An 18,534-nucleotide genomic window follows, 5' to 3' on the forward strand; every position below is an offset into this window, starting at 1 on the left:
CCCCCACCTCCCAACCAACAGGACAGGGCACCACAGTCACGGAGCATTCACATTCCACTCAGGCTTGGGGGCATCAGAAGTCCCTGGCCACTGCTTGGCTCTGGGATCCTTGGCCATATCTTGGCTGTTGGCTCTAGACCATATTATGGGCTCAGACCCTTGTATTTAGCCTGGGGTGGGAAGGGGGTGGGGTGGGTGGGGAATGCACGGAAGGATGAAAGAACAGAGATCTTGGGACTGAGACAGAGACCAAGAAGTGGTAAGTGAGGGAGAAAGTGACAAGACGTGCACATGCAGAGGTGGCAAGTAGAAGAGGGCACACAGACCAAAAAAAAAGAAAAAAAGACGACGGATGGGAAGTCAGGGTGACACCAAGAGAGAAGCAGCATCCGTGAGCAATACTGAGAGAGAAGACAGTGAGAGGGGAAAAAGAGCCAAACAATAAAGAAAGGGACAAAGGGGAAAGGAAAGAAGAGATGTTGGAAAAACAGAAGGGGATGCAGGGGGAGGTTAACGGGGGGAGATGGAAGGAAGGAGGGGGAAGGAGGGGAAGAAGTGAGGAAAAGTGGAGAAGGAGAGGGAGAGGGAGAAGGGAAGTGGTAGGAGGGAGGGAGGGACTGAAGAGAAGAAAAGAGAACTGAGAAAGTATCACACTGGGAAGAAGCAGCCAGTAAAGAGCAGGACAAGAATTGTGAGGCCTGTCCTGGCTCTCGCCCTGGTGTGTCCTGGATCAACCTCGGGCCTCGGCCTCAGCTCGCACTGGCCCAGAGGCTGTGGCCAGGGCCCTGGTCAACATGGCAGGCTTCTTCTGTGCCTATCCTCTGTCCCCGAAATGCTGAAAGTCCCCTCAGAAATTGGGCCCGGTCACACCAGGGACTTGGCTCAGGAGGCCCACTAATCAGACAGGGTTACTGAAACTGAGAGACAGAAGTAGGGGGCCTTAAAGCTGAATGAACTCTTCCGTTCAGACTCAAACTCTCCAGTCACCAGGGGCTTGAATCCATCTCCTTGCCTCCATTATCTCTTGAGATGCACAGCCTGCAAATTCATGAAATGGTCCTTTGGGTTAGCCTCATTCAATCCCTCTTCTACGAATGGAGACCCAGAGGCCTCCAAAGGGGACAGATCCTTGCCCCTGGCCTCACAGCAGCTTAGAGACCCTCAGGTCTCTTGCCTCCCATCATCTGGGCAAGCACTTTTGGAAGCAAGATGACCCTCAGGTCTCTTGCCTCCCATCATCTGGGCAAGCACTTTTGGAAGCCAGCCTTAGAGGGCTCCTGATGACTTTCATGCTGTTTCCAGTAAAGTCTGTGCTGATTCTTGGCATGAAGAGAGGAAATGAAGAGGGTAGGGTAGGAATGTAAATAAAGGGAAACTTTGGGATTTCATCTAATATATAATTATAGCATCCATGGTGGTGGCCCTGACTGCTTCTGCAATGTGCTACCCGGGCTGTGCCCAAGCAGGGGTGGGGTCCTGGTGGCGATGGGGGCCCAGCAATGCTCCCTCCATCCAAAGGCTCCAATCTCTCTGGGCTCTTGGAACAGCATCCTTGGGCTGGGAGCCTGGACTTGTTTGCAGAAACACATGGCAGTCTGGAGACACTGGGAAACGACTCAGCAGATGAGAGCTGGGGATCTTGGGGGCTCAAAAATGGCATGGGGAGCTCATGGCTAAGAGCAGCAGAGGTCCTTGTACAGGCTCGGAGCTCACCTGTGGGTGTGGCCGGGCCAGGACTGCAGAGGCAGGAGGAAGTTTGCCTTTGGTGGTAGTAGTCACGCAGCTTTTGGTGTCAGGACTGAAAATCTGTTTTCCATATTGTTTCCAACTCATCTGGGCATCCATGGGTCTTTGTACAAAAGATCCCTCAGAACAGATTCTACCCCCTGGCCCCCAGCTAGTACTTCTCATGATCTAGTGTTGAAATTTTGAGTTCAGGCTCTGGAAATAAATGAGCTGAATTCAAAGCTTGGCTTCTCCTCTTACTGGCTTTGAGGCTTTGGTCAAGTTATCTGAACTCTCTGTGCCTTAGTAGCCTAATCTCTTGGCTAAGAATAATAGTAATTGCCTTAGGGAGTTGTTTGGAGGATTAAATTAGCTAAGTTTTATGGTAGGTATGTAGGTAGGTAGGCAGACAGACAAATCTCAAGGTAGATACAGAGACACAGAGATAGGGTACTAGGATGACCTAGGTAGAAGTACTAGGTCGATGTCCCCTGAACATCTGGTAAGAAACCACAGTTAGAGGCTGTGAATGAGTGAAGGGGAAAAGTCAGTGTCTCCAGATTTCGGCACTGACTTGGAAATGTATTCAAATCATTCAACAACTATTTATTAGATTTTTTTACCAGCATCAGTCACTGTTCTAGGCACCAGGGATACAGGATAAAAAGGCAGACCCAGATCCTACTCTATGCAGCTGACAGTACGGTGAGAAAAGACAGACAACAAACAAGCAAACAGATATTAAATCATTCTAGCTTCAGTAAGTACCTGGCTTTGTGTGTCTATATGGGTGGCAGGCAGGATCTACTGCAGATAACGTGGTCAAGGAAGGTCTTTGTAAGGAGACGGCATGACATGTAATTACAAACATGAAGGAGAAAGGGAACCATCATGGGAACCATCATGGGAAAAGCCAGGAGAGGTCCACCCGGGGGAAAGGGAGGAGGTAGAAGCAAAGACCTTGAGGAAGGAAGAAACTGCTACATTCTAGCAAGTGTCTGGGGCCGATTAGTAAAAGGCCAGTGTGAGAGGTAAAGGTTAAATGTGCTCTCCCACTGGAATGCTGTGGACACAACAGTGTCAACGTGGCAACCCCAGGCCCGACTGCTTAGGTGAAGATTGCTGTCACGGATGGTAATGACAGTGGTGCTTTGCATCCTGCCGTTTATTAAGTACCGATAATGAGCTACACACCATCTCGTGCTCTTTACATGTTTCAGTTCATTGAATCCTCACAACCCCCTATGGAAAAGATCCTCTTTTGATTCCATTTCACAGATGAAAACCCAAAACTCGGAGAGGTTAAGAAATTTGCCCAAGGCCACACGGTGGATAGGTGCAAGAGCCGAGGTAAAAACATCCCTCTGTCTGAGTTCAAAGGCCTAATTTAAAAATATGTACGTGGAGGGGGCTGGGAGGGATGGGGTGGCTGGATGATGGACATTGGGGAGGGTATGTGCTATGGTGAGCGCTGTGAATTGTATAAGACTGATGAATCACAGACCTGTACCCCGAAACAAGTAATACATTATATGTTAATAAAAAAAAAAAACTTAACAAAAAAAATCCGTACATGAGGTGGTGAGTGGAGAGGGGCATGTGGATTCAAAATATCTACCGCCCTCCCCATTGCTAATCTTTGACAAATGGGTGATCGAGAAAACCCTTCATGAGCACATGACCTTATGAAAAATTCAAAGCACTTCCTCATCTACTCACTTTAATCTTTGTGATGATGTGAGGAGGTATAACTAAGCATCTTGTTTTATAGATCAATCAGCTCCATTTCCCAGATGAGAAGGATGAGCGTGAAGTACTCTCCCTGGGGATCTGCAGGCTGCAGTCTGGGTCAGCCTGGCCCTCAGTGGTCCTTCCATTGCAAATGGTTGCTTGCAGCTCAAAGCCCCTCCTGCCTCATGCTGACAACTCCACACGTGGGGTGGACAAGGACAGGGAGAGCACACGGGGCGAGGGGACTGGCGGGTGGGTGTTAGAGTCAGCCTGGGTATGAATCTCTGCTCTATTTCTTCTTGTCATGTGATTTGGGGCAAAACGTTTACCCCTTTAAGCCCCAGTTTTCTCATCGATGAAACAGGAGGTGATGACGATGAGGATGATATCAGACCCATAGGGTTATGGCAGGGCTTAAATGAGATGGAACGTGGAACACCCCTAGTGTGGTTCCTGGCACATGGTGAAGGCTCAGTTGACTCTTACTACCCCCACTACTGCTATGACCCAGGAAGTGCTGGAAGCATTGAGAATCAGGACTCTGGTGTAGTCTGCATCCCCACCTCAGTGCGCACGTCTCAGAGCACAGAGTTTAATGTTTCCATTTCACAGATGACAACATCAAGGCCAGGGGAGGGGAAAGAATCGGCCCCAGGTCTCACTGGGATTAAGTGTGGGAATTGCTATCTAACTCCTGACCTCAGGCTCTTCTTCTTTTTTTTTTTTTTTTTTTTTACAGTGCTTGCTCTTCTCCAGGGCCCTGGTTTCCTCTTACTCCTCTCCTCCCACTCTGCCCATCTCTGAGAAGGAACCCCTCCCCCGAGCCTCTGGTCCCACAGCGGACGTTGGCACATGGTTGCAGTACCTAGGCTCCCTTGGCATTCTTTTCACAGAGTGGAGGCCATGGAGGTGAAGGACGGGCCCAGGGCAAGCCTTCGAATGTGTGGGAATGACACCCCCCCCCCCCGCCGAGGAATTGGGCCTGGCTGCTGCTGCATGTTTGCTCAGGACCCTTTGGCAGTCTTCCATGATTAGAGAAAGGCAAGGCAGCCAAGACAAGACAGAGGCTCATTACCTTGGGTAATAGGAAATTGAGGAATGGCAACAAGAACAGTGTCTAGGCCTTTAGCCAGCCAAGGGCAGGGACCATGGATGCCTAGCCCTGCCCGACCCGTCCACCCTGAGTGGAGATTCCTGTTCGGGGGTCACTCACTCACCAATTCCAACAACCCAAGGGTGCAGGAGCTGGTCACACTGTCAGACCTTCTGGGGACCCTCTCCTCTGCTGCTCTTTGTTTGTTTTCATTCGAAAGCAAAACAAGTGGAACAAACAAGGAAATTCTATTTAAACAGGGCCCAAATGCTGATGTTTCTGTTTTGCTACATCAGGGTGAGCTTAGGACAGAAAATCAGCCTTGACTTTCACTCCTCCAACTGGTCTCAACCCTATGTGCTGTGTAAAATTACACGGATGGAGGGGCTGCAAAAGCAATTTGTCCTCCCAGGTGGAGGGGAGAGAGGGAGTGGGCATTCAGAGAGAGAAAGAGAGAGACAAACAGAGAGGAATCCAAACTCAAGTAAGAAATAGGACAGAGAAACTGAGTTATATACAGACAAACAGAAGTTAAGAAAATAACAAAAGAAAGGCAAAGAAGGAATGACTGGGAGAGTGGCAGACAAAGACCGTGAGTTATACAGAATATACGTACGCAGAGAGGGAATGAAAGACATGAGAGATGAACAGAGATGCAGGGAGGCACAGTGGGGTAAAAGCAAAGGGAGAAAGGTAGAGAAGCAGGAAGGGCAGAAGCCCAGGAGGAGAAGGAGAGAGAGAATGAGAAGAAATCTTGTGGCAAAAGTACACATTTTCTGAACTCTCAAGCTGGGGTGGACCTAACACACCTTCACTTTGAAAGTGTTGAAACTGCAGAACAAGGAGACGGCATGAATGTTTAGCCCAGGTTCCCAGAGACAGAAGTGGCAGTAGTGAGATGTGAACTCCGACTACCTGCCTGAGAGGCTGAGCCTCCACGCCTCTGCCACCTGACTCCTATTACAGCTCTGGCAGTTGGTCCATGGGGGATATGGTGCCCTGTGCTTAATTAAAACTCAGGGGTCTGGACCCATGTTCTCTTTTCACCCTATTTCATTCCCAAAGGATCCTGGATGGTCCTTTTTTCCAGGTCTAGCAGCACCCCAACCTGCCCCATAGGGAACGGCTCTTCCAGGATTATACTTGTGAAAGATATAGATAACCAGTGATGGAGTGAAGGAGAACAAAACAGTAACTATGTGCAAGGCATTCTGGTAAACCTTGTCTGTGGACTTTCTCACTTAATGCTCTTCCCTTTAACCCCACAAGATCAAAACAATTACCAGCCCCCTGTTTCCAGAGGAAGACACTGTGGTATAGAGTGGTGAGAACCGGCTTTCCCCAGGGCAGGTTCTGAGGACAGGGAAGAATCAGGATTTGCACTCAGCTCAGCCTGTCCTCCTATTGCCACACACGGCCTTTTCGACCCAAGTTAGAAAACTAATTTTGGTAAGGGACGAGCAAGCAGAAAATCTGAAACCCCAAGAACTGACAGTGTAACTATTTTAAAACTCAAGACTGAGCCGGTCAGACTTCACGGAAGGAAAGCCACCAGCAGGATGAGAGATGGGGTCCAAACCACACCCTGGGCTCCTTGTCGGAACAGCCCAGATTCCACAGCCATTAATAAAATCAATTTCAAAAATAAAATAAAGACGTTGTTCAGAGTTAGGGATGACAAGCTCATGACAAACACATTTCCAGGACAGAAGGAGGAAGGATGGTCCTATGTCAAGAGGTGGGAAGGGGGTAGGGGATATCAAGAAGAGAGGAAAAGAAGAGGTGAGGGAAAACGACCATCACCTCTGAAGGGTGTCAAGTGATTTGTCAGCTCTCAGTGCCGACTGCTTCTGGGGCTCCACGAGACGTTTCATTGCTCTCTACATAATGGGCCTGTAGGGTTTCAGACTGGCTAATGCCAAGACTCCACAACGTCGCCCAGAGACAGGATTACTGCTTGTGTCTCAGTGGATAGGAACCACCTGCCGGGGTTCTGTCCCTCTCTACTAGATGCTATCCTAGTAAGTTGGCAAAAGGAGGGGAATTAACAAAGAATTAAAAATTAATTTTTAGCACAACAAGGACAATAAGAACAACAGTGGTAACAGCTAACACTTCTTACACTCTTACTGGGAGCTCATCACCAAGTGGAGAGCTTTTGTGCACTATCTCATCAAATCTTCCTCAGGTCCCAGTGAGTCAGACACTGTCATTATCCCCATTTTCACAGAGGAGGAGATGGAAGCTCAGAAGGTTGAGAAACTCACTTGGTGTCACACAGCTGGTAAGTGCAGGGTAGAGACTGGAACCCTGATCTGTCTGTCTGTATCGAGTCTATAACCCATAATGGGGGACAGAGGAACCAGAAGTCAGCCATCTTGAAATCTTTCAAAAATGCTACTTTCTTCATATAATCGTAGTTTTGAGAGTTGGAAAAGACCTTATAGCTCTTAATCTAGTCACATACTTGTATTATATAGATGGGTGATCCTAGAGCCCAACAGGTTAGTGTCAGCACTTACTGATTAAGAAGCTATGGAGTCATGCTCTCAAAATCTGGATCTCAAGTCACCACTTAAGGCCTGAGGCAAATGCTACTTCCTCTAGGAAGTTTGCCAACACGTCCCACCAGAAGAGATCTGATAGCCTATGGTATTTTGGAGAGTCCATTCCCAGAGCTCTCACTGTCCCCAATAGATTTTGCCATTCTGACAAACTAAAACTTGGGCCCCCACATCTATGAGATAATCAGTGGCAGAGCGAGGGTCAGAGACCCAGTTTCCAGCTTACAGTGATATTCCTGAGTCTGAGTCTGGTGCATGAATCTGTTGGGTGTTACCAAAGAGCCTGAATGTGTTGGGTAGTCAAAAGAGTGGCAAGGTATTTAGAAAAGTGGTATCTTCCAGAGGAAGTAGGGATGGGATGTGGTTTGGAGATGAAGGAGATTTGGATGGTGGAGGGATAATACTTACTGAGCACATACTTAGTTACTGTGCTAGGGTGTTTCTTACTTAATTCTCATGCAACTCTACAGCCTAGGTTTTATTATTACTTTCTTACTGAGGCTTACAGAGGTAAAGCAACTTATCTAAGGTGACATAACTAAAAATGTCAAAGCCAGATCTGATTCCTCAATCTGTGGCCTTTCATACCATCATTAAGTTATAAGTCATTTGAGAATTAAACCTTTGTCTTTGTCACATTCATACCTGCATTTCTTAGCTTAGTACCAAGTCATAGGAAGTCCTCAGAAAATGTCTGATGAATAAATAAATGAGTTATGAATAAGTAAAAATGTGAATGAATGAAAGAAGTGATGAATAAGTGAATGAGTGATGGAGTATAAGAGTGGATGAACAGATGGATGGATGGATGGAGAAAGAGAGGAAAGGGGAGAGAAAAGGATGGAAGGAGGGAGGGATTCATGATTAGGTAAACGGATAAGTAAGTGGATCACTGAGTAAATAAAAGAAACACAAATGCTTTCAATAATTGGTGAAATTGGTTGCTAAGGGAAGTGGCCTATAGTTTCATAATCAGGGTACATGAAGACAGCTTGTCTCTAGAATTCTATGTAATAGTTTATGATGGATGCATCTCAGTGTGACAATACTCACTGTATCGAGAATGGAACAAAAGAAAGATGAGCCCCCTTTCCCTCTGAGATTAACAGCTAAGCCTTAGAATGACTTCCTTTTGCATCTCTAGAAGTGTGAATGCAGTGACTCCAATGTACTCTGTGAAGGAGTGATGGTGGCACTATTTCTAAGGGGAGCAGCTGAATCTAGTAAAACAAACAAATATATATGAATACAAATATATATACACATATATATGTGTTTGTGTGTGTGTATATATATATTTTATATATATATATATTTCAAATATGCTAATGTAATCTTTTTCAGAGGAGATATCATGGAATTGAGAAAAGAACCCCACGCAGGCACTCCTGCCCCAGCCCTCCTTGCTAACCTGTCATGTTTCCTCTCTTGGCTGCAGATTCTTCATTACTAGAAGAAATGGTTTTGTGTTCCCTGGTCTCCCTGGGCCCTTCAGCACTAATCCTGTAGGATTCTGTGGCTTACTGTGGCCACACTTCTCCAATGGATACTTCTAAACCTCAGCATCTCAAGGTGCACATATAGGCTGGCCTATAAAACATTTGGTTGGTCTGGATGGATTACTCATTCCTTGCCTCCCAGACTTAAAATTGTCCTGTTTCACACTCCCCATGCACCCAGCATATCTTACTTGTAGAGACCGTCGGGCTCCAGACACTTGAAGATGACGGAGTAGATACTGACTTCGGGGACTTCTCCATGGCTTCGACCAGCTGCCACACAAGATGTGCCCAGGCCAGAGAGTAAGTCATCAGCAAAACTCAGGAACTCTCCTGGAGGGAGACAAAGAAAGATGAGCTCTCCAGCTCGGGCCTTGGTGAGCAGACATTCTTGCTGCTGTCCAAACCCATGAAATGTCTGGATATCATTATCAGGAGGATTAGTGGACAAAACAAGCACAGCATATGAACATGACACAGATTAGTATCTAGCCCTAGTGACTCTGTTTAAATTTATGCTGGAATTTTCTCAACTGGAAAGTGGGCATACTCATACCTACCTTTATGAAATTGTAACAAGGCTCAAATGAGGTAAATTACTGTGTACTAACAATGCATGGAAAGGTAACAGGGGGATAATGCTTTCTGTCCAGAGTAAATTTTCTGGTCTTGTTCCTGCCATTAACTTCCTCTTCATTATTTGAGCAAGGCCGTTCCTTCTTGGGATTGCATTCTCCTTCCAAGGATATAAGATAGGTTTCTTATCGCATGTTCACTCTTAATGCAGTGGTACTAGATTCATGAAATGTTATGTTGAGATGGGCAGCAACCTGGTCCAACTAAGGGGGAAAGAGTTCTATGACTGATGAGTGATGAAGGCCATGGGACAGGAAGGGACAGTGGAAGAGAGAGGGCAAGTGCCTTGATTTCCATGATTTCTAAAAGTCGACTGAGCCACTGGGTTTTAGGAAGCAGCCGAAGTTTACTAGAAATAGGCCTGACTAAAAAGAATTAACATTTTCAAATCCGGTCTTAACTCTGTTAAGGATTTGCTGGATAGCTTGGGGCAACCGAATTCCCATCTCTGTGCCTTAGTTTCCTCCTCTGTAGAATCAAAGTGGTAGAATCACTATTAGAGCTTTAAAAAAATAAAATAAAAACACAGATGTACACAAAGATTGAGCTATGTGGACAAACATTATGGTACTATTTAAATCAAGAAGAATTTAGAAACAACTAAACGTTCAATGATATAGAAACAGCAATATTAATTATAGTTCAGTGATGCAATGGAATATTTTGTAGCTATTAAAAATATTGTGGAAGATTATGAAATTATAGGAAAAGATATTAAATTAAAAAACAGGCTATGCTATTACAGAATAATCTAATGTTTGGTGGAAATTTTACATGTGTATCTACCTACAATGACCATGTATTACTTTTGTAACAAAGAAAAAAATCAATAAAAAATTACTTAAAAATAGATAAAATAAATGAGCCAGACTAAATGGCCTCTAAGTTCCCTTCCAATTCTAAAACTGGATAATTTAGGAGCAAAACAAGCATGTGAGTTATTTTCTACCACAGAGTATGGAACAATAGGAGGCCTCCCTCCAGTTCATTCCTTCTTTTTCTTGTCTGGTATGGAATGCTTCACACTCTCTACTCACTTATTCTTAGTAACAAACAAGAGGAAGATGTCCATTCAACTAAATCCTCTCTACTTGATGTGAAGGACAATCCAATACAATGGAACTATCATGGTACAGTAATATTGGCCAAGTGTCTGAGAAGACTGTGACCCAGGGAGGCAGGGAACTGGGAGGGCAGAATATACAGATCACCTCCTGTTGGTCTTTCAAAGAAAAGTTGCATTCACAAGTGAATGAGGTTAACACTTGTCTGACTGAACGGTCTGGATAGCCCTGGGAGTTGAGGTAAACAATGGTTCTATAAAGTATTTGTCCCTATGGTCCGATCTAGTAGACCTGATGTGTGGTGTTCTTTGTTTTCCACTTTTTACAATGACAACTACAGTTCATGGACTTGATACAGAGGTGCCAGAGGAAGTGTCTGAATCAGGCTGATGTCAGCGACATGCAGGTTCACCTGCTATTGTCGGACAGACTTGGGACTGAATTCTATTTCCACCATTTGCTGCAAGTCTCGTAACCTCTCAAAGTCTCTGTTTTCCTTTCTGTAATATGGGGTCAATAGCTCTTACTGAGTTTGGAGTCTAGAAAGAAAGGCTGAGTCTAAGAGGAAATTCGTTGTCTAGAACCAGCAGTTCTGCTAGAAAATGAAAAGGTAAATGAAAGCTTTATTCATCAAAGATTTTGACCTCCCCTATTTCTTCCATAGGCCTCTTATGTCAGCTTCTTCCTTAGTAAAATCATAAACCAACAATGTCTCTCTGCCAATAGGTACCAAAGCAGAACAATGTATACGGTGGAAAATAAGGAAAGGGGGAAAAACATGGAATTACTCACAGGAGGGAGTAAGGGCTTTGTTTCTCTTGGTTTCTTAGGATTTCAAGTTTGGCAGCTTATTTGTTTTCTTTGAGCTTGGATCCATGTCTGTCTGCTTTTCAATTTGTTTCTAGATAGCCATTGAAAGAGTTGGCCCCTCATGAGGGAATTCAGTATTCCTGTGGCCTGTATTAACCATCTTCAAGCCAAAATATGGTTGACATTCATTTACAAATGGGCATAGTTTTCCAGCTATTTCAATCCATTTCAGAATAATTTGGACCCTGGATAAAAGTCTCATAATATGTCTGATAGGTCAGTAAGATAGGCACATGGTTCTAAGGTTTACAGGTTTAGTTCAAGTGAAGAAACTGGATAGCATGGCATAAATAACTAGTTATACGGAGGACATTCTAAGGAAACTCAGTGCCCAGTTCTATTTGGGACTAAATATACATAGTGACCTTCAAATGAAAAGAGTTAAAGGGAAGAAAACTGACATTTAGTACCAAATTTTCCTTTTTTTTTCATTTGTCACAATACTCAATACTAATGAGTTGAATGTTAATATCTCTCTTAAAAAGCTGAGATTAAGCTCAGTAATTTAGGGAGGGACAGAGCTGAGATTTGAACCCAGATCATCCTAACTCCAAAGCCATACCTTTTCTTTTATACTATGCTGCCTCCTAGAGAAAGTTTAAAAACAACAGTGTTAGAAAGTGAGCTTTCTCAATTCTGTTCAGTCTGCAATTGAATACATGCCACTCTTAGTTCTATGGTCTTGGGGAATGAAACAATAAAAGAAATGGTCCCTGACCTTCTACAGTTTGTAATCTGACAACAGGAAGGTTTCTCAAATACAAGAACAGACCCATAAAGTAAAATATAAGATTGCTTTTCTTGGCACTCTATTCCAGAAGGTTTAAATGTAACCTAGGTGGAGACAGGTGAATGAGGCAATCCTTCACTGTCCTGGCTCACTTAGTGGGGGGGGGGGGAGGGGGGAGTAATTAAGAAAGGCCCGGAGGCTTCTCTATGCACAAATGCAAATCAGTACAATTCAACACATGTATCAGGGTTCTACAATACACCATACCCCAAGTCTGGCAGTGGGACAACAGAACGAACAATACTACAGTGCAGTGATTAAGAGGCTGAGCTCTGAATTTATGCTGTCTAGGATTAAATCCTGGTTCACCCCCACTTACAGCTTGCCTTGGACAGATTCCTTGACTCTTTACATCTATTTTCTCACATGTAAAATGGATATAATAAAAGTATCTAACTTACAGCATTGTATCATATAAAAATTGCATATATTGCTTACAAATCAATTAGCATAATGTCTGGCATACACTAGGGCTCAAAATATGTTAACTATCATTGCTTTTATTATTATTGTCATCATAACAGAGAAGAGAGATAAGGACCCTTAGATTTTTTTTTTTAACCCAACTTTTGGGTAAAATCCTATCCTTTTCCAGGTGACAACTGAAGCCTTGAGAAGGAAAGTGGCATGTCCATGGCCAAACACAAAGTAGGAGGTTGACTTAGAACAAAAACTGCATCTCTTCACTCTTAGAGCCTATGTGATGATTCCTATCAGCCAGCCTAGGAGATAAAATTGCTGAAAACTGCAGACGTTGCTCTTCAGTTTCTGATCAGCTATAGTGCACATGAATGTGAGCTCTCCTTACTATGTGCCAGGCGCTGTGCGAGGCACACGGTTCCACCTGGCCATCTTCTTAAACTTGGACTCCCTAAGAAAGATACAAAGTCCAGGAGAGACAGAAGTAGTTCAACAGGTTTCCACTATGTAATATATTCTAGCAGTGGTTTGCCAAATAGAATATGCAGAACTCCAGAGTTGAGAAGGAACGGCAGAGGTGGTAGGTAGGGGCTAAATTCTGTCTCCTCTTACACTCATGCTAACTTCAAACCAGAGCAACACCAGTTAGATCTGTTTTATATACTGATGGTCCATGTTTTATGTAAGTTGGGGAAAAAACGGGTTTTTAAAAATGTTGGCTTATAAGTTTTATTGCTAAAAATGTTTGAGTCCAAAAACCCTGCCACATTCCCTGATAGGAATACAGAGATTCAGGAATGTTGCAGCCCCACTCAAGGCTGCACAGCCTCTCAGGGCAGAGTCCAGGATTAAACCTATCTCTTTTGCTTCTGAGCTCCAGGTGCCTTCCACTAGCACACTCTGCCTACATTAGCTCTGTCCCCTCCTCTCTGACATGTTATGGCCGTGTGGCAGAATCCTCCTAGACCCAGGCTGCTGCCTCCACCGCCTCGCCCATGCCTGTCCAAGATTCTAACATTCTTTCTCTGTTTTTCTTTCCTTGAAAACAGATAGGGAGTTGGGAGTCGCTGTACAGGAATGTGCCTGTTCCCCATTATGGCTCTTCTGGGGCTGTAACCTGAGTGGGCTTGGGCCAGACCCCCACACATTTCTTTATCCACTCAGACTCAAGCCTTGCTCTCATTACAATCCACAGAAAAGGTCAATCTTGATTCTGCTGAAGCTTCAGAACCAACCCAACAAAGCACAGAGTAATTTTTCTCAAGGCCCCACCGCCTGCCTCAATCCCCTAGCCTTTTATCACTCCCTCAAATCCTCTGCCTCCACGATCCAGCCCCCCTTCTCCCCTCACCCTCTCGTTTCTGATTGAGTTGAGGTCAGAGTCAAAGCCGGCCACAAGAGCAAATTGAAAACAGGCTGGGGAAAAAAGCAGCAAAGAATTCCAAAATACAAGGGGTGGGAGCAGTGAGTTATTTAGCCCAGGTGGGGAGAAAGGTCCCCAGCTCAGGCCTCCATGCTCTTTTCAGGAAACGCCAAGGGGATGTGGAGTCCACTCTGGGCCTGGCCTCTCTCTAACCTGCGGATGCTCCTTGCTGTGGTGCCAAGGAGAAGCAGGGCTCTGCGTTTCCCACCTTTCTTTACGTGGGCAAATGTAGAAATTCATTCAGAGACCCTGTCACTGACAAGATGCATTATTTGAGGGCCTCAGCTGCAGTTGATTTGTTTCTTCCAAAACAGGTTATTTTAAATTTGAAGAACTGGTGGCTGATTCTCACGTTTATTGTAATGGCAGCATGAGGTAGAGGAAAGAGAGTGGGTTTGGGGGGCAGATGAGACCTGGTTTTAAAGCCAGGCTCCACCACTTAGGAACTATACTATCTAGGGATGGATGATTAAACTCTCAGAGACGACTGCTGCTTCATCATCAGAGAATCAGGTAAGAAATAAATAATATATGCAGTATGTCTGCTACATGGATGGTGTACCAATGTGAGTGCCCCCCCCATTTCTGCCACCACACCTCCAAGAGGTCTCATCAGTTTGTCTGATGGCAAAATTTTTAGTGCTGAAGCTCAGCTGCTTTTAGATACATTATATAATAACTAAGTCCTGAGAACTTTCCTTTTTTGTTTTTGCAAAAGGAAGTAATTTTTAAAAAGAAGGGAGGGAAGATGGACTGAAGGCAAGAAAAGAGAAAAGGAGAGCAGGAAAGGAAAGGTTTATTTCACTCTTACCATATGGCATCACACTTTTACCTACATTGTCTTGATTAAACATTCTAAAACAACCCCACCTTGAGAGACTATGGACCCTGAGAAACAAACTGAGGGTGTTAGAGGGGAGGGGGGTGGGGGAATGGGTTAGCCCAGTGATGGGTATTAAGGAGGGCACGTATTGCATGGAGCAATGGATGTTATACACAAACAATGAATCATGGAACATTACATCAAAAACCAATGATATAATGTATGGTGATTAACATAATAAAATAAAATTAATTAAAAAACCCATCTTGGTGGGCGCCTGGGTGGCTCAGTTGGTTAAGCGACTGCCTTCGGCTCAGGTCATGATCCTGGAGTCCCGGGATCAAGTCCCGCATCGGGCTCCCTGCTCGGCAGGGAGTCTGCTTCTCCCTCTGACCCTCCCCCCTCTCATGCTCTCTCTCTCTCTCTCTCAAATAAATAAATAAAATCTTTAAAAAAAATCCATCTTGATTAATATTCAATACAATTTAAAGATTTAGGTTAACTGTGCCTTTACAAATGAGGAAACAGGTTGAAGGAAGGCTAAGTGACTTACCTACTGGGATCCCATGCTTTTCCTACTGCACCTGTGCCCACAGACTGGGAGATGTTGTGTCAGCAGGATTTGTGTTCTGGTCATCTCTGTGTCATCAGGACCCAGCATAAGGCTGGCTGTGCAGATACATGTGGCAGGCTATGAAACTGAACTTCAGTGTAATCCACCCCTATCTCCCCAACACCGGCACCCAACATGAGAACTCTCTTTTGGGAGAGCCAGGCTGCCTCCCATGTGACCTCTTTTAGGAGTGCATACGACTCCCATGGAGAAGGGACTGCCAAAAAAAAAAAAAAAAAAAAAGACTCCCAAAAAGGCAATGGTGGTTTAGCGAACATCTACTGAGAACTCTTATGTGCCAAAAATTGCGTGAAGGCACTTCTGGCTCCTCCTCACGCCAGTCCTCAAGGGGACATCTGTTGGTTGGACCTGCTCTAAACCCATGCCTCCTTCTACAAAGAGCACCGGTTTTCCACCAGGGAACCAGCTCACCCCCGATTTCAATCTGTATGATTTTGCTGCAGGTAAGGCCTACTCCCTCCTTCAGAGATGGACATGTGGTTTGCGACCTGCTATTCCATGTCAGAGGCCAATGAGAGATGAAAGAGTGACTCAGGCCTGATCAATCAGACTAAATCCTGGGACAGCATCCAAATCCTGGTGATGATATCATTGTAGCCTTGGATCGGCTGGGTCTGAAGCTAGATATACCCTTGGATATTTCAAATACATGAGTCAGTATTTTCCCTTTTCTGCCAAAGTACTTTCCATTTGTTTTCTGTTACTTACAACTAGGAGTCCTACCAGATACAAATCCTATGAAGTAGATTTTAGGATTGCTATTTTATAAATGAAAAAAAAAATGCTCACAAGTCTCAAGAAGATTGCCTAAGGTCACACTCCATCTAAATAACAAGTCTGAACTTCAAATCTATAGCTTTCAGACTCCAAAACCTGAGCCTTTCCATATCCTTAGGGCAAAGGATACAAAGATTCTATTATTCAACAAAAATCACCGAGAATTCCCAATTCCTGCTTTTTCTAGCCCTGTCTCCTGACCTCATTGCCTACACTGTCTTCCCCACCCACTCATTCCAGCGATGCTGGCATTCTTCCTCCTCCTCTAACATGCCATGGATGCTCCAACCACAGGGCCTTTGCACCCATCATTTCCCTGCCTGAAGAGCTCTTCCCCATATTTTTGCAGGATCACTCCTCCTTGCCCAGATGGCTGCTTAAATGTCATGTCCTCAGAAAGACCTTCTCCAGCTACTCAGTCTCATCTAATCATTCTCTATCCCCGTTTTCTACTTTATTTCTCTTCATAAAACTTATCAATCTTGCTCACATACTGATGAATTACTGTATTGTCTGTATCCCCCGCTAAGAGCTCCATGAGGAAAGGACTGTTCACTTACCACAGTGACTATGCACAGCAGATTCTCCATAAATATTTGTCTAGGGAGTGAATGTGTTTACTGGGTACTGTAACCTGAGGTGATGGCTGGGAACACAACATGAAGAAGAATGTCTTAGTTTGTGTTCCCTGGAAAGCAGAGACTAAGAGAATGGTTTGGGTACAGATGGTTTATTTGGGAGGTGATTCCAAGAAGTGCACATGGGAGAGAGGAAAGAATCAAATAAGGAAAAGGAAACATCAATATAGAAATGCGTCATGAAGTTTGCCACCATGAGTGATGGGCAATGGCAACTCTATTCTACAGGGACCTTCTAAGAAGTGAAAGAGGTGTCTCCTAGAATTGTTTGGCCGAAAGCTAGGAGCTGGAGGACGTATTCCCTGATTCCTGAGGACCACTGGCTGGGAGCCTCCCTACGAGTAAAAACTTCCCCACACTTTTTTTGTTGTTGTTGTTCCCAGCTGTGCATGCCTATGGGTGTAGGTAGCTCTTGGTCTTGTACAATGCCATGGGGCAGAAAGTGGAAGCTTGCTTTTAAAAGTCACCGGCAGTACAAGGTGAACCCTGGTGCAGACGGTACTTCCCACCACAGCTGCAGCTGCAGTAGCCCTGGGCCAGGAGGATGTGGCATGGCCCCAGAGGTGTCTGCTACAAAGACCCAGTCTCTGCCTTCGAGAAATTCGTAGGAAGAGCAACTGATGTGCCTTCCTCACTGAGGCCTAGGACAGCCCTGTTAACCCCACTGTTGAAACAGTTCTTAAACACCCAGTAGGTTTCAAGGAAAGGACTACCCACTGTGGATGCAGCACTGAGCCACCCTTTCCCTGTGGTGTCCATGACTTAGAGAGGCAGAACTGCAGTGGTTGCTTTTATGAGTGACCCATCAGAGTCCTGCAACTTATTATTAATACAGAATTTAATAATGTTAACCTCAGTATTAATATGCACTTGGCTAATAGAGCCTGCCCTTTTCTACAGCTGGATTAATCAGGGCCATACAAGCCCTCGTCATCCCCACCATCCTGAGGACAAACGATGCTAATGCATTTGGCTGGAGTGGGTATTGCTAACATGTGTGAGGAGAGCCAGTCTGGGGACCAGCCGGGCTGTACAGGAGGAGCAAGGCGGAAGGACAGCCAAAGCCCCCTCGCCATCACTCTCTGAGGACCACACTGTGTATTTACTGCCCTCGCAACATGCATCTAGGGAGGGTTTTCTTGTCTGCCTTTTCTTTTTAAACTTGCATTCCTAAATGTTACACTATGGTGAAGTGGAAAGAACCGAATGTACAAAATGTGCTTCTCATCAGAGTCTCAGTTCCTCTAACACTTCCAACTTTGTCTGGGCTGAGCGCTTCATTCAACGTCTCCCTCCCTGGGTAAAGAGGCAGGAAACCTGTGTGCTGCTGGTGGGCCTGAAGGGCCCCTCGGACCACAGGTGTGATGAAACAGCCCACAGTTGGGTGAGCTGGGGCTACTATCCTCATTTTGTCCAGAAGAGAAGCTCAGAGAGTTGGGGCAAGTTGCCCAACCCTACAGCTACTACAGTGAAGCTTGAACCCAGGTTGACCCAATTCCAGAGCCTGTAGGGTTTTTTTCACCATAACTTGCACTTCCTGATTGTTCTGTCTCTCTGGGCCTCAGTCTCCTTGTCTTTTAAAGGAGGAGGTCAGTATCTACTCTGCAAGAGGGTCACGAGGAGTGAATTAAATTAAGTCCGTAAAAAAAATATAAAAGTGCCTTATGATCTGCAAAGTGTGGCGTGCATTTAGGGATTGTTGTTGAGGTCAATCCACAGAGTGCCAGGCAAGAGGATGAAAATGTCACATGGATGCTTCCAGAGTTAGAAGGAGGGACAGGAGGCCCTCCTTTGGGAGGAACTGAGGTATGTGGGTGTTCAGCCCCAAGGACACAAAAATGGGATGA

At 45.0% G+C, this 18,534-nt stretch overlaps 1 protein-coding gene across 3 annotated transcripts in view; it reads right to left on the minus strand.

The window, feature by feature from the left end:
* Window positions 1-18,534, minus strand: part of ASTN2 (astrotactin 2) — a 904,520-nt gene that overhangs the window by 42,772 nt on the left and 843,214 nt on the right. For all 3 annotated transcript variants that reach the window (XM_028107899.2, XM_028107897.2, XM_028107898.2), the window contains one exon: window positions 8,804-8,945. In XM_028107899.2, coding sequence (XP_027963700.1) covers window positions 8,804-8,945 — 142 coding nt within the window. The remainder of the gene's footprint in view (window positions 1-8,803; window positions 8,946-18,534) is intronic.

The sequence above is a fragment of the Eumetopias jubatus genome, unplaced genomic scaffold (genome assembly GCF_037043125.1).
Source record: "Eumetopias jubatus isolate StellerSeaLion01/CBP00866 unplaced genomic scaffold, mEumJub1_p1.0 scaffold_15, whole genome shotgun sequence".
Taxonomy (NCBI): domain Eukaryota; kingdom Metazoa; phylum Chordata; class Mammalia; order Carnivora; family Otariidae; genus Eumetopias; species Eumetopias jubatus.